We start from the raw sequence: 15,043 nt of genomic DNA, 5'->3' as shown, positions 1-15,043 counted from the left end.
CTTATATATTTAAAATTATTTTGTACCTCCATTTAAATTATCAAATATTTACAACAACAACCACAAACTATATTCATGTATATATATATATAAATTTAGGGACGGATGAAAAATATATATAAAAAAAAATTTCACTCTACATCATCAAAATAAAAAAAAAGAGATCAGAAATAATTTTTTTTTAAGAGAGAGAGAGAGAGAAAATCAATCAATCAATCAATAAATAAATTAAACGGAATGTGAAAGCAACAAATAGTTTAATTCCCCCCTCTCCTCATCCTCATCCTCATCCTTATCCTCCCATCCTCATCTTCATCTTCTCATCCTCATCCTCATCCTCATCCTCCCATCCTCATCTTCATCTTCTCATCCTCTCATCCTCCTTCTCATCCTCATCCTCATCCTTTCACCCTCAACCTCATCCTCATCCTCATACTCTTACCCTCATCCTCATCCTCTCATCCTCATACTCTTACCCTCATCCTCATCCTCTCATCCTCATCCACATCCACATCCTCATCCTTATCCTCCTCCTCTCACCCTCATTCTCATCCACATCCTCAACCACAACCTCAACCTCAACCTCAACCTCATTCTCATCATCAACCTCATATCCTCATTCTCTTACTCTCACCCTCATCCTCCTCTATCCTCTTATCCTCCTCATCCTCCTTCATTTGATAAAATTTAAATAACCGTTTCCGAATCTAAACCGTTTCCCTCCCTGTACGCCGGTGGTCCCTGACTGAAAAACGAATTCGCGATTCCATCCGTATTTCTCGTTAAATCCACCCTAAACCTTTTATTAGAATTTCTCATGCTACCATCGTTTCTCGTAAAATGTGACGTATTATTATTATTATTATAATTACTATTACTACTATTCGTTTGGTTGTTGTTGTTGTTGTTGCTGCTGCCACTACCACCACCACCATTATTACCACTACCCCCGTGGCTTCCTTTTATGTTAAGACCTAAAAAATTAAAATTTTTTTGTGAAAATGATTTTAACGTCGCAACGTTTTTATTTGGATAAAAATTATTTTGATTATCTCCTACTCCTCCTACTACTACTCCCCCCACTCCTCCACCACCTCTCGTTTTATTTTATTATTATTATTATTATTATTATTTCTATTTGTACTTATTGGAACTTGAGCAACGGCTTGATTTGAAAAATAATCGTTGTTGTTGTTTTGAAGAAGATTGACAGGTCGACTAGCGTGATAATTCGAATAACTCGAACGTGCGCTGTTGGGCCTGTATATTTCATCCGCACCTGTAAAAAACATAATAATAATAATAATAAAGAATGATTTCCAGCAACGACAGCAATGTCAGCGACAAAACCCAACCAGATTGATTAAGTGACGAATTACTACTTTGTTGAAAAATTGGATTGCTTAAACCCACAGTCTTGAATCCATTATTTACATCGTAATCATCACCTCCGACAGAATCCATCATGGCCGCCGATAATTGATTGGACGACGAATCCAAAGGAATGGAAGAATCATTGAACGACGTAGAAATCATAGAAGATTCTAAAAATCTATTTTGTTGTTCCAAAAGTTTCGTGACCGGATTCTGATGTGTTCGTGACCTTCTTTGAGATGACGACGACCTTTTGTCGAAAATCGAATCAATTAATAAAACAGGGAGAGAGAGAGAGGGGGGAGGAGGGAATTTGCAAAGACAAAAAATAACAACTACTTTGATCTTGAGCTTCCCTGTCTCCTTTGTGTCAGACTAGATCTGTTCATCGTGTCTCTAGCAAGAACGCTCCTCCGTTTGACTCTTCGAGGTGTCATGGGTCTCGGCGAAACGGGACGTGGTCCGTAACCTAAAAAATCACGAAAATCTTTTTACTCTTCTCCTCCTCCCTCTCCCCCAAACAAAACTTAATTGAATACTATGGGGGGGGGCTCAAACTCACCATCAGACCGATCCGGTTGTTGTTGTTGATATTGACTCAAATGACTCCTCATGGTTTGTGTTGCGTAATTTGGCGGATAAGCATCGGATCCGCGGGAATCTTTCGTTTGTGCTGCAAACAAAATCAATCAATCAATCAATCAATCAATCAATCAATCATAAAATTTTATTTTTAACCGTTTAAAATATAACAATCGTATTTCGATATAATTATTTAACGCATTCGAAAAAAAAAAAAACCTACCTAAACATTATAAAAGCCATTTTGTGCAGTGAGAAATGAATTCAAAATGCAGAAAAAGCCAAACCAGCTAAATATAAAATAAAATCCGGTTAGAGTGAAGAAAAAAAAAGGACAGCGTGATAAGTCGATAATAATAATAATACTAATAATAATAATAATAAGCAGAAATAAAAGAAAAGCTTTTAAAAAAAAAAAAAAAATTAATACTCACCCATTTTGTTCATAAAAATAATTACAAAAAAAATAAACAAAATTTGCCATCAGTTTCATTATCATTATCATTATCATTATTATTAATAAAAGAAAATCTACTACTCCTTTAGCAAATGGATAAAAAAAAAAAAAAAAAGGCACAAACACCGCGCAAGCCGCCGATTTGTATTAGTATATAATATATATAAAGCCAAAAAAAAAAAAAAAAAATTAGCTTTAAATATGCTTCCTACATATTTATGTATATATATATATTATTAAAATAAATTACATAATGTCAAAAAAAATAATAAAAAATAAAACAAGTTAATAAAATTTAAATAAATTAATTAAATTAAATAATTAAAATTAAATAATTAAAAAGCAGACGATTTTTAACAAACTGCTTAAATAATAACAATAAAATAATTTTTTGGTTTTTTTTATAATCCCAAATTTTATTTATTATAAATATATTTATATATATATATTTTTCGTTGTGACTAGTAGGCCAGTTTTATTATTATTATCATTATTATTAAATAATATATGAATGATATTTGCAAAAATTTGTCTTATGGTAATTACTTGTGCGCATCCTGCTTAGTTATTTAAATTTCATTCGTTAAAAAATTCTCTGATAATAAATCAGTGAATGAATGAATGAATGAATGAATTGTCGAATGAATATTATTTATAACAAAACATTATTAAGTACTTTTTTTTTTTTTTGTAAATATCGAATACTTATATGGATCGAAATGGATCTTTTTCAATTAAAAAACAAATAAAATGTCGTCAAAAGTGAAATAAAAAATCATAATTGATAATTAAACATATGTAGCAGCTCCTGATGCTTTTAAAAAATCATCGACAGTTGAATAATTACTTCTATTTTTATTTTTTATTTTTAATTTCGAATAACTCACACCTGACCTATTATAATACATCATACCACCACCACCACCACTACTACTACGACTACGATTACTACTATTCCGTCTTTTATTATCTTCATTTCTTTTATATTTTATTTTATTATTATTATTATTATTTTTGAAGCAATTCCAATTTTTAATTTCGCTTGACACATATATAGGATGCACTTCAACTTGCCTCAACGATTTAGAATTGTTCCAAAAAAACAACACTGAAAATAAAGTAATAAGGTTAAGGTTAGGGTAGTAGCACCAAAGTCGAGTGCTATGCAAAATGTAAAAATTATTATTTCTCAATTTTTAAGTTTTTTTTTTTTTCTCATAAATTTAAAATTAATAAAATAATCAAAGAAGGATTTAACGATTTGATAAATTTCAAGTTATTTTTAAACTTACCAAACTACCACATATTTTGTGGATGAAATCCACCAATATAGTCAACTGTAATTTTAAAGTGTTTCGATGTAATATAAGTAAGATAAACTTGACCCCCCCACACTCCCTCCCTCCCCCCTTCTCTTTATTCGTTCTAATCGATTAAAGACTTAATATGAATTTGTTTTTTCGTTTTTAAATGTGTTAGTGTTATTTTAAATCACAAAACTGATTACATATGTAAGTGCAAGCAAGCTAAATTTAAATGTAAAATGTTAGAAAAAATTTTGTTTAAGTTTTGTTAATTATGCGTGTTATGCTAAATTTTATTCCCTATCACCTCATTGTGCAATTTAAACAACTTAATTTATCAGGTAAACATAAGTTTATTCTTTTTTTTTTTTTTGAATTTTTAATTAGGAAACAAAATTATAAAAACTTACAACTATCATCTTCGTCAATATACAACTTGCTCATGTACATTCCACTAATAACTGCTAAAATCTGTAAGAAATATAAATTAAATAATCAATTTTACCAAAATAATCATTCTCATGTTCAATTACTAAAACTAAAGGAATGAAATGAAAAAATTATTCAAGTGTATTCGAATCTTGCTTAAGCTAAAGTTTTAGTTCGATATAGATATAATAAAACTCACACTGAGTAAACATTGCATTGATGCCTGAATCACTTCGATAAATTGATATTCAATGAGACAACCTTCAACTTTAGTCGGTCTAGGAGGTCTGGATGGATCAGGATCTTGTTCTAGACTAGAACCGTTATTGACTGATGTGAAATCGGCTATGCAACCATATCCGTGTATTTCCCACCAACTTCTACTTCCAGTTCCTAAATTTAAAATATCACTATTCTACAAAAGAAAAATATTCAAATATAATCATAAATAATAATAATGATTGTATCGATAAAAGGGGAATTAAATTTTTTATTTAAATCAATTTTCAAAAGAAATATTTACCTTGTCTAAAACTCCAGTATCTAAATAAAAACAAATAATAAAAACCGTCCAACCTATCCAAAAAATATTCCATAAAGAATACTAAAAAAAAATTAATAATAAGTATGAGGTAAAATTTAAAATGATTTCGATGTGATAAACGATGAAAAAAATGAATCAGGTCATACATAATTATACTCACAGAAAGTATGTATTTGGTACTATATTGCAATGCTCCAAAAAATCCATGAATTATAAAAATTATGTGAAAAAAATTGGCTAAGATTGGCCCATACATAAAACCCATAAAATCAAATACTTGACATTCTACAACCACAAGCTGTGTAAAAAAAAAAAATAGATAAAAATATTACCTCACTTGTCTTGTGAGATGATTTTATCATCTTAAAAATTATATCTCTTAATGTAAAGTACTAACAAGTTGCAAAGTGCATATTGTCAAAACAAAGTGTCTAGCAGAACACTTTCCCATATTCTAAATAAATTTTGCTTCTTTCAAATAAGAAGCTAATAAAACAAGCATTCAAATTTCCAAAATGATGTAAGCCAATACATTAAGAATGATAAATTAAATTAATTTTTTTTTTTTTTTTTTAAAATAATCGAATCAACTCATTATGAACGAATACGCGAATAGTTTTGTAAACACAGGGCAACCAACGTAGAAAAAAAAAAATTTTCAAGTAAACGAATATTATATCGAATTTAAATTATTATAATAAATAAATTATAATATAATATATTAAAAATTAATAAAAATTATATTCTTTAACTTGAGTGATTTAATTAAATTAATAATTAATATCTCGTTTTAAATTTTCTTTTAAAAAAAATTGGCGCCATTAGTGTGACGAAATGATGACGAAATCAAAACGCGTTCGAAAAAAAAAATTTTAACGTTATTTTTTTTTTTTAAAACGTTTGTAAAATTTGCTCAAATATATATTTTCCCTTTATAACTTATTTTCTTTTTTTAAAAAAGTATTGAAACGTGTTTTATTATATTACTATTAATTGTGTTAATGTTTTTTTAAAATAAAAAACAATTTTTAAATATTACGAAATCGCCATATTACTCATCCATCGCCATTAAATTCCATAATCCATTAATTTTTTTTTTTTTTTAAACTATTTTATTCCTTCACGTAAAAAAACAAAAAAAAAAAATCCACCTGTTGAAAATTAACTCATTTAACGATATTTTCCAAACGTTTACTTGTTAACATTATTAAATGTAATAAAATATTTTTTTATGTAATTTATCATCGTGTAAAATAACCACTTAAACTCCCACGCAAATTTTTTAAACGGATATTATGAAAAAAAAAAAAATAACTTAAATGCCAACGAAAATTAATTTAAAATATTGGGATAATACGTAATAATAATAATAATAATAATAATAATGAATCATTTAATTTCGTAATTAACAAAACAACTCGAATAGCGATAAATTTTTTCTTCTTCTAATAAAATTAAATAAATTTCGAAACGTTTAACCGTTATTTAACTTAATGGACGCAATTTTTTTTCCATTTTAATGATAAAATTTAAATAAATCATTAAATTATTTATTAAAAACACACGATTAACTCGAAAATATACACGATAAAATAATATTACCCCCACTCCCCCTCCCCATCCGCCCACACATTCTCATTATTATTATTTTCCGTTATTAACGGTTATTTATCGTTTTCATTTTTCATCAACGATCTATATTAACAACAATCTATTATTATTATTAAAAAACATTCGCGAAATAATAATAAAAAACCGCGGAATAAATATTATTATTATTATTATTATTATTATTATTATTATTATTATTATTATTAATTAATTAACTATTAATTATTTTTCGCGAATTTAAACCGTACTGTATTCGTTCGAATGCCGTTACGCTTCCCGCATTCGAATGCAGAAAAACAAAATTGAAAAAAAAAGTGGCGCCAGAAATCGGCTGCAGCGTACGTCAGCAGCAGAAGAAAACAAAACAAAACGTAAACAAAAACATTTCTTCTCACTCGTTAAACGGTACGATAAATATAAACTCAACACACATAAATATATAATTATCATTTTTTTTTATTATCATTATTTTTTTTCTCTCTTTCTTTCTTTATTCAAAAAAAAAAAAAAAAAAAAAGAAGACAAGGTATTTATTTAAAAAAAAAAAAAATTAAAATGAAAATAATAATAATAATAATAATAATAATAAAATAAATTAAAACAATAATAATAATAATATTAATAATATATATATGTATATATATATATATATCTATAAAATTTTTTTTTTTTTTGTCATTTACTTTTATTATAATAAACGTTTCAAAGTGAATTTTTTATTTTATTTTTTTTTTTAAATAAATAATAGCATAAAAACTGATAATCGTAACTTTTAATTGTCAATATAATTAATATTGATGATATATCTTATATTATTATTATTTTTATTTTTTTTTATATTTTGTACAAAACATTTTTTTTTTTTATTAAATTATTTATTTTATTTATTTATTTATTTATAATCCTTAATTAATTGTTATATTTAAATTATACAAATTTATTATTACTCGTTCGGAACTCATTTCAATAATAATAATAATAATAATAATAAATTAATTCGCCGATTTATTATTTATATATATATGTTATATTTTACAAAAAAAAAAAAAACTTATTATTATCATTATTATTATTACTTAAATAATTATTTTTCAATTCTTTTATATTATTATTATTATTATTATTATTATTTGTATGTTTTGATTTTTTTGATTTTTCTATACATAAATTTCTACAAATTGACTTTTTATTACTAAAATTTTTTTTACTTACAATTTTTTTTTCTTTTATTATTATTATTATTATTAAAATTTATTTATTTATTTATTTAAAAAAAAAATAATTTAAAAAAAAAAAAACTTTTTTATTTTATTTTTTTAAAAACTTTTATATTAAATTTTTTTCTTTTTTTTTTTTTTTTTTATTTAAATTATTATCATCATCATTATCATCATCGTTATTATTATTAAATAACTAAATTTCTTTTTTTTTTATTGAAAAATTTAACAAAAAAAAAAAATTATTTATTTATTTATAATAATTAATAAATAATAATTAATAATAATAATAAAATTTCATTCGATTCAATAAGGGGGGGGGGTTTTTCTTTTTAATTTTAATTTAAAAATAATAATAATAATAATAATAATAATAATAATAATAATAATAATAATAATAATAATAATAATAATAATAATAATAATATTAATATTTATTTTATTTTGATTCAATTTTTATTTAATTTAAAATTTACATAATAATAATAATAATTATTATTAATTATTTTATTTAAGTAGGAAAAAAGTATATTTATTTCATCGTAAATGATAATTTAAAAAAAAAAAAAAAAATTATTTTTATGTAAACTCATTTATGTACATATGTATGCATGTATGCACGCACGCACGCACGCACGGACGCACACGTGTCGCGGTATTACTTGTAAATAATAAAAGTACATTTTTAATTAAATAAATTATTCGGCTGCGTGTCGTTCACACACGCACACACGCAAATACATACACACGTACGTACGCACGTGCATACACGCGTACTCACACACTCTCTCTCTCTCTCTCTCTCACTCTCACTCAAATATATATATATACACATCATATATATGTACACTCATATTAATATATATGTACATATATATTAATATTAAAAAAAAAAAAAAAAAAAAAAAAAACACTGTTTTCATATCATTTTTGAAAATATTCACAAATGTTCATTTCCTTTTATCATTATTATCATTATCATCATCATTATTATTATTATTCTCAATATTCGGAAAAAAAAAACATCAAGTCTTTTCCTCTTCGTAACCTTTTTAGTTTTATATATATAAAAAGTTTTTCTCCGTTTAAACATAATTACATCAATCACTTTAATTAATTATCAGTTTATAAAAATCCCGTTTCCGTTTCCGTTCCCTTCTTCTTCTCCTTCCTCTTTCTTCCCATCATCATTATTATTTATAACACCATTTTACAAAAGTTTTTTAAACAACGAACGATATTTACATTTTTTTTTTAAAAATTATTATTATTATTATGTACAAGGAACATTTAAGGAAATTTAGGATTTTTTTAAAGGAAAGGAGTGGGAGGAGTAAGAGGGAGGAGTGACAGGGAGGGTGGGAGGAGCGAGGTGGAAGGGGAGGAGAGAGAAAAAATTAGATTGTCTCGTACGAAAAAAAGACAATCCCGAAGAATGTTTTTTTTTTTACTAATAATAACCGTTTTAAAAAAATTTTTTTTCCCTTTCGTTTGTTTCTCGTTTGTTTGTTTGTTTGTTTGGAGTTAGTAAACAAAATGAGTAGTAATATTTTCACACCGGAGGAGTTTTTTAACTTCACATTATCATATTATTTACATTTATTTATTTATTTTTTCCTGTTTATTTCCTCGTACCTATTTTATACTTATTTCCTTTATCGTAACAAAAAACTTACTACTTTTTTTCACCTTTTAAATATATATACATATATGTATATATGTATTTATGTATTTATGTATATATATATATAAATATATAAATTATTTTAAATGTAATCAATAATATTATTTTGTCTATCAACAATACTAATTCGTCAATGAGTATAAAAAAATTGAACACTGCATTTTCTTTTTTTTTTTTTTCTTTTTTTTTTTGGACAATACACTAAAATTTTCATCTTTTCTGTTTTTTTTCCTTTTTTCCTTTTTTTTTACTTTTATAGTATTTATAAAAAAAAAAAAAAAATTTTTTTCCAGATTTTTTAAAATTTTTTTTTTCGTTTTTTTTTTTTATTTTTTTTTTTATTTTTATTAACAATTAATATAGTCGTCTTGTACATCAACAATATTTATGTCCATTCCTGTATCCACTACTATAACTGTTCAACAAATTTTGACAGTTGGTCCTGAGGAGTCATCGGAGTCACATCCGCGTTTTCCTGCGACGGAGGATTCGACGGGGGTCCGCCGGCGGAATTATGATGCGACGGTTGACCCCCCGCGAGTTGTGTGAGTCCGAGCATTTCGCCGCCCAACTCGTGATGAGGCGAAGACATGGGGCCGTGGTGGGGCGACGGCACGGGTTGATTACGCGGAGACGGCACGGGTCGCGGACTCGGGTTCGGTTGAGGCGAACGTATCGGAGGAGGAGACCTGACGGACATGAGTTGTTGCTGAACAAGATTCGAGCCGGGAGGGCCCATGACTCCTTGCGGGGACGGAACGGGAGGTGGAGTCGGCTTGTACCCGGGACCACCGTAATTCATTTGAGGCCTCATCCCAGGCAACCTTTGTGGGTATCCGGGCGGTTGCTGGAATTGTTGTTGCTGCTGCTGCTGCTGTTGACGCTGAGTCATTGCTAATAATTGTTGTTTGTACCTACCAGAAAAGAAAAAAAAAAAAAATTTTTTTTTTTATACTTTAAACACGCACACGCGCGTACGCATAAAAATCATTAAACAAACCAGTGAGCTTGTTGCTGTCCTTGTTGTTGTTGTTGTTGTTGTTGAGGATTTTGTTGCGCCATTTGCTGGCCCGGTATTTGCATTTGCATTTGTAACCTATTCTGATGCTGCTGTTGCTGACTTAACATGTGCTGTAATTGAGGATTATTCATGGCAGGGCTACCTTGATTTGAGCATGATGGACCCTAAAAATATAACGCAACCGTTTTTTTTTTTTTTTTCAAATCGTTTCACAGCTACAAACACAAACTCAATGTCAAATTTAAAAATGCAAAATAATCTACAACGAAATTCAAACATTATTATTCGCCTTAACTAAAAGCATATTTGAAAAATAATAATAATAATAATAAAAAAAAAGTTAATGTCTGCATTGATAATAATAATAATACTCACTGAGAATAAAATTAACAGGATGAGGAAAGGTAAATAGAAGGATTATCAGGATAGGCGGTTTGATACTTTCTGAAATGATATTCAACACTAGATTGCCGGAAAGAGTCGATTTGACTCCACTTTGTATGTTTCCGGTTAAGGTACTGTAAATACGTCACACATACAAATATAAATTAAAATTAAATTAAATTAAATACCAAAAAAAAAAAAAAAAAAAAAAAAGAAATTTTTTTTAAAACTAAATTTTGACCTGATTCACGGAAAATAGGTATAAAACCCAAAATCTGGCAATCTAGTGTTAAAGAAGGAATATTAATATTTGCATTTAATTGAGATGTTAAAAAAATTTAAATTTTCCCCCCCCTCCCCCTCCACCGTTTTTCTTTTTTTTTGATTAATTTGAAATTTAAAAAAAAAATGAAATTAACAAACCTGAGCATTCGTCATTGGTCCAGGAGGGTTTTGACCCTGCTGCATTTGGTGTTGATACGTTTGCCTTTGTTTAATAAAAGCTGCCATTAATTGCGGATTGCTCTTAAGTATCTGAAAAAATTCAAAATTCATTTTATTCATTCATTAATGGCGATTAATTATATTTTAATCATCAAGTGTAATTGTACATTTTAAAAAAAAACGAACCTGTAAAATTTGCTGTTGTTGGTCAGGCGTGTTTGGCGATTTTAACGTTTGCAACAATTGTTGAAGAGCTTGTTTTGGCATTGTTCCACCTCCGGCGACTTGAACCTGAGAACCGGGTGGTAATCCAGCCCCTCCTCCCGGACGAAGGCCGACCATCATTTGCTGTTGTTGAGGCGGAGGAGGAGGCTGTTGTTGCTGCGCTTGAGCTTGCTGAGGTACTTGTTGTTGCTGTAATTATTTATTATTTTCATTTTAAAAAAAAAAGAAAAAAAATTAACCGAAAATTTTTTTAAATAAATTTTTACCGGTACTACTGGTTGTTGAGGCATTACTTGTTGTCCGGGTTGCCTAATTCCGGGACCGATATTATTCTGCGGCTGCTGTTGCTGAGTATTGTTGGGATACCTCGGCGTCCATTGATCCATTGGTAATAAATGTTGACCTATATTGCTTATACGTTGTTGAATTGGAGGCGGCATGACAGCCTGAGGCGGATTAACTTTTCCGAAATTCCCATGCGGCGCTTGCTGTCTCGCCGCTTCGGCCTGAACCTGTTTGACGACTTGAAGTACATTTGGCGGAGGAGTTTGTGCCCCGGGCTTTAAGCCGATTCCTTGATGAGGTGATTGCATGGGTAGCATTACGTTTTGCCCACTAACTGGACTCACCTGAAGATGAATAACAAATGTAAAATTTCAAAACTTAAATTTCTATTCCGGGTTTTATTTAAGAAAGGCAATGTGAGAAAACTTACAGCCTGAGAGGATGGAGTTGAAGTCGGTTTCGCTCTTGTATTCATAACAGCCATTCTTCTTCTTAATAATTGAGCCTGTTGTAACCTATGTTGAAGTTGTTGTTGTTTTAATTTGTGTTTAATATTTAGACAGAAAGGTACCGGACATTTTTGTTCCTAAAAAAAAAAAAAAAATTATTAATTATTCAAACGTTGTATAATTTTCAAGTGAAAAGGTAAATAAACGAGTGTGCGGTGAATACTTACAGGGCAATGTTTCGCATGGTAGCAACATAGAGCAATAAGCTGCTTACAAATGGGACAACCACCGTTTGTTTTTCTCTTACAAACTTTTGTGTGCTGCGTCACCCTCTTCATTTTCTGACAACTTGGCAACCTACAATTAGCATCGCGACATTGACAAGCGTGAACCAATGAGTGAATACACCTCTGAATGGACAATTTTCTAGCTTCTTGCGGATTGGCCTTTTGACCCTCGACGGGCGAACCGTCATCGAGATCGAAACCCAATTTTTCCATTTTATGCGGATGTCCCTCTTTGTCGTAGCATTGAACGCACAAATCGAAATCTTCGCATTGCGTGCAGTGATACCTTGTTTCCACGTGGCTTTTGCAGTTATTACACGTGTATACAAATCTATAATTTTGAATAATTGTTACGAATCATGAACAATCACATAATAAATTTAAAATTTTTGTAGGTAATTTTCAAAGGTGAACTTACTTGTCTTGACCTTGATTGTGTAACTCGTACAGCATGGCCATGCTCGAATATTTTGCTCTTCTCAACGATGAAAATTCATAATGTTTTTCTCTGGCCATTGTTAAAAAGGCATCTCTGCCGTCCATTAAATCACAGTTAATGAAAGGATCGGGATCTTGAATGGGCTATAAAAATTTTAAAATTTAAATAAAAATTTCTGATTTGAAACTTGAAAGCGTGTAAATTTCTCTAGGCAACTTACAGCTAAACTTGCAGCACTTTGAGCAGAGTGAAGTCTAATGACAAAAAATACTTCTTTGTGCTTTTCCATTGTGGCAAATATTTTAGCCGACAAATCATTTCCAGTTTGAGGAGTATTCGATTTTTTACTATTTTTCCTTTGATTAGCTTTCGACTTGTTTGACTTTTTAGCTTTTTTCTGTCCCTTTTTCTTACCATCTGATCCACCTTCGCCAGCATCATCTGACAAAGAATAAACCTTAAAAAAAAAAAAAAAAAAAATTAATTAAATTAGAACAAAAAGCGGAAAGTAAGTAATGCTCGAGAGTAAAAAATGATCAATGAAATATTTTGCCCGAAAAATAATATTAATTTCAATTTATTTTATTATACTAACACTTGCAGCAGCTTCTGCAGCCTCCGCTTGTTTTCTTTTCTCCTCTTCTTCTTGATCCAACTCTTTAATACTTTCTTCTAAAACGTTAGGCCAAAAGTCTCCCTCGAAATAAGGTAATTCCGCAGCTGAACTTAATTTATCTTCCATTGCTTGTTTTAGTATATCCTAATAAAAATAATAATTAAGAGTTTAGGTAAAGCTTACGTTTTGACAAAACATTTATTTATTTATTTATTTTTTTTTTGCCACTATCTCTTACTTTATAATCTAAAACTATCCTTTCTATAATGCCTTTGTCTAACATTTTTTTATACCATTCTTGAAGTCTTTTAGGCTTTGGTATTTTCTGTTCAGCAGGATGACAATGAAAAATATAATCGTCACCTTCAGACGGTGGACATGCCCAAATATGCGCCATTGTGTAACTGTAATAATAATAATAATAATAATAATAATTTTTTTCTTTAACAAATTACAAATATTTTTAAAGTCCTCCTCCCCCCCCCTCCCCGTAAATTCAATTTATTTTAACTCACCCTAATTGCTTTACATAATCCAGATATCCTAGTAAAATTTCATGATATACCGCCGTACGGAACTGCCTAGGCCTAAAGAAATGTACAGAGTCTAAATACGCGATGTAAACGCGCCTAGTGTTCGGTGTCGGACAATCAGAACCGTATTCTTGAACGTGCATTCCGAAAAAACAAACGTCGGCTCCATCCACGTCCTCAAATGCAAATAAAGCTTTCGCTCTATATGGAAATTGTTCTGGAAGATCGCCATTGTCAACAAATCTAAAAGGTAACACATATAATTAAGTATTAACGTTTTTAACTGCATTCGTAGGAATATTTCAAATATTTCCTTTAAAATTGGAAATTCGCATAGTAACCTATTTCTCATTCCCGGTTTGACTTCCACTATTTTATCCGAACTCGAAACCACTCGGATCGCGACTTCGCCTGCTCCCGCTTCTTTTTTCTTCAAGTAATTATTCACTCTTGTTTCGATGTAGGTTCCTAATTTTGTCACGGGAAGCCTTTTGGCATTGAATTTATTTTCCTTACGTTTCGCACCCTTCTTTTTCAGGCAATTATCACAAGTAAATCTAAAACAAAATGAATTGATTATTAAAAAGAACTACACATAATTATTTATATATATATATATTAGGGATTAATTGAATGGAAAATATATACCCATTTGGCCATATGGCTTCCATGTAAAGCACGCAAATCTGATGTAATTTTCTCCCGCAATCACTGCAGGCTACAAAAGGCTCCAACTCTAAATGATCGTTTTTTAATTCCTTGAATTGGTCCTTTTTAATTACCCTATAAATTTTACAATTTTTTTTTTTTTTGTTATTTTCGTAATTTTATTTAATTAACGATGGAAAAATAATTATTAGATTGTTACGTACGATTGAGATTGACTTGGATCGTCTCCTAGTGTCACGGTGTCCCCCGGAATGTCATTAAAACACTTTTGGCAAAATGTGTACCTTTAATTAAAAAAATATTCGCAGCATATGTAATAAAACCTCAAAATGTAAAAAAAAATCTTTCCTTTCGAATAAAATAATAATAATAATAATAATAATAATAAAATTTTTTTTTACCTGTTTTGAAAACTAAAATACTTTGCATCCTTAGGAATGGTACAAAGTTGTTTTCCGTAGCAACAAAGTACCTGGGGATTAAATGTAT

General features: G+C 29.0%; 3 protein-coding genes across 3 annotated transcripts in view; all 3 read right to left on the bottom strand.

The window, feature by feature from the left end:
* Positions 1 to 687: 687 nt before the first annotated feature.
* Positions 688 to 2,394, bottom strand: Phum_PHUM086830 (uncharacterized protein; the record flags this gene model as incomplete). The annotated part of the gene is made up of 5 exons (XM_002423754.1): positions 688 to 974; positions 1,356 to 1,624; positions 1,714 to 1,843; positions 1,937 to 2,047; positions 2,391 to 2,394. 5 exons carry the CDS (start codon positions 2,392 to 2,394, stop codon positions 688 to 690), a joined length of 801 nt encoding a protein of 266 aa, XP_002423799.1.
* Positions 2,395 to 3,916: 1,522 nt separating this feature from the next.
* On the bottom strand, positions 3,917 to 5,141 carry Phum_PHUM086820 (uncharacterized protein; the record flags this gene model as incomplete). Its single annotated transcript, XM_002423753.1, has 6 exons — positions 3,917 to 3,939; positions 4,128 to 4,188; positions 4,346 to 4,561; positions 4,670 to 4,750; positions 4,851 to 4,988; positions 5,088 to 5,141. 6 exons carry the CDS (start codon positions 5,139 to 5,141, stop codon positions 3,917 to 3,919), a joined length of 573 nt encoding a protein of 190 aa, XP_002423798.1.
* A 4,470-nt stretch (positions 5,142 to 9,611) lies between these two features.
* The window catches only part of Phum_PHUM086710 (CREB-binding protein, putative), a gene marked incomplete at both ends in the record, with an annotated part of 10,455 nt that continues 5,023 nt past the window's right edge, over positions 9,612 to 15,043 (bottom strand). Inside the window, 16 exons of the mRNA XM_002423752.1 lie at positions 9,612 to 10,116; positions 10,203 to 10,387; positions 11,031 to 11,141; positions 11,238 to 11,465; positions 11,543 to 11,895; positions 11,940 to 12,147; positions 12,238 to 12,628; positions 12,716 to 12,879; positions 12,957 to 13,177; positions 13,334 to 13,496; positions 13,591 to 13,756; positions 13,868 to 14,128; positions 14,227 to 14,442; positions 14,534 to 14,668; positions 14,758 to 14,838; positions 14,956 to 15,026. Coding sequence (XP_002423797.1) covers positions 9,612 to 10,116; positions 10,203 to 10,387; positions 11,031 to 11,141; positions 11,238 to 11,465; positions 11,543 to 11,895; positions 11,940 to 12,147; positions 12,238 to 12,628; positions 12,716 to 12,879; positions 12,957 to 13,177; positions 13,334 to 13,496; positions 13,591 to 13,756; positions 13,868 to 14,128; positions 14,227 to 14,442; positions 14,534 to 14,668; positions 14,758 to 14,838; positions 14,956 to 15,026 — 3,459 coding nt within the window. The remainder of the gene's footprint in view (positions 10,117 to 10,202; positions 10,388 to 11,030; positions 11,142 to 11,237; positions 11,466 to 11,542; positions 11,896 to 11,939; positions 12,148 to 12,237; positions 12,629 to 12,715; positions 12,880 to 12,956; positions 13,178 to 13,333; positions 13,497 to 13,590; positions 13,757 to 13,867; positions 14,129 to 14,226; positions 14,443 to 14,533; positions 14,669 to 14,757; positions 14,839 to 14,955; positions 15,027 to 15,043) is intronic.

This window comes from Pediculus humanus, genomic scaffold (assembly GCF_000006295.1).
Source record: "Pediculus humanus corporis 1103172107436 genomic scaffold, whole genome shotgun sequence".
NCBI lineage: Eukaryota > Metazoa > Arthropoda > Insecta > Psocodea > Pediculidae > Pediculus > Pediculus humanus.
The sequence above is the reverse complement of the archived record's forward strand: the minus strand, read 5'-3'. Positions and strand labels throughout refer to the sequence as shown.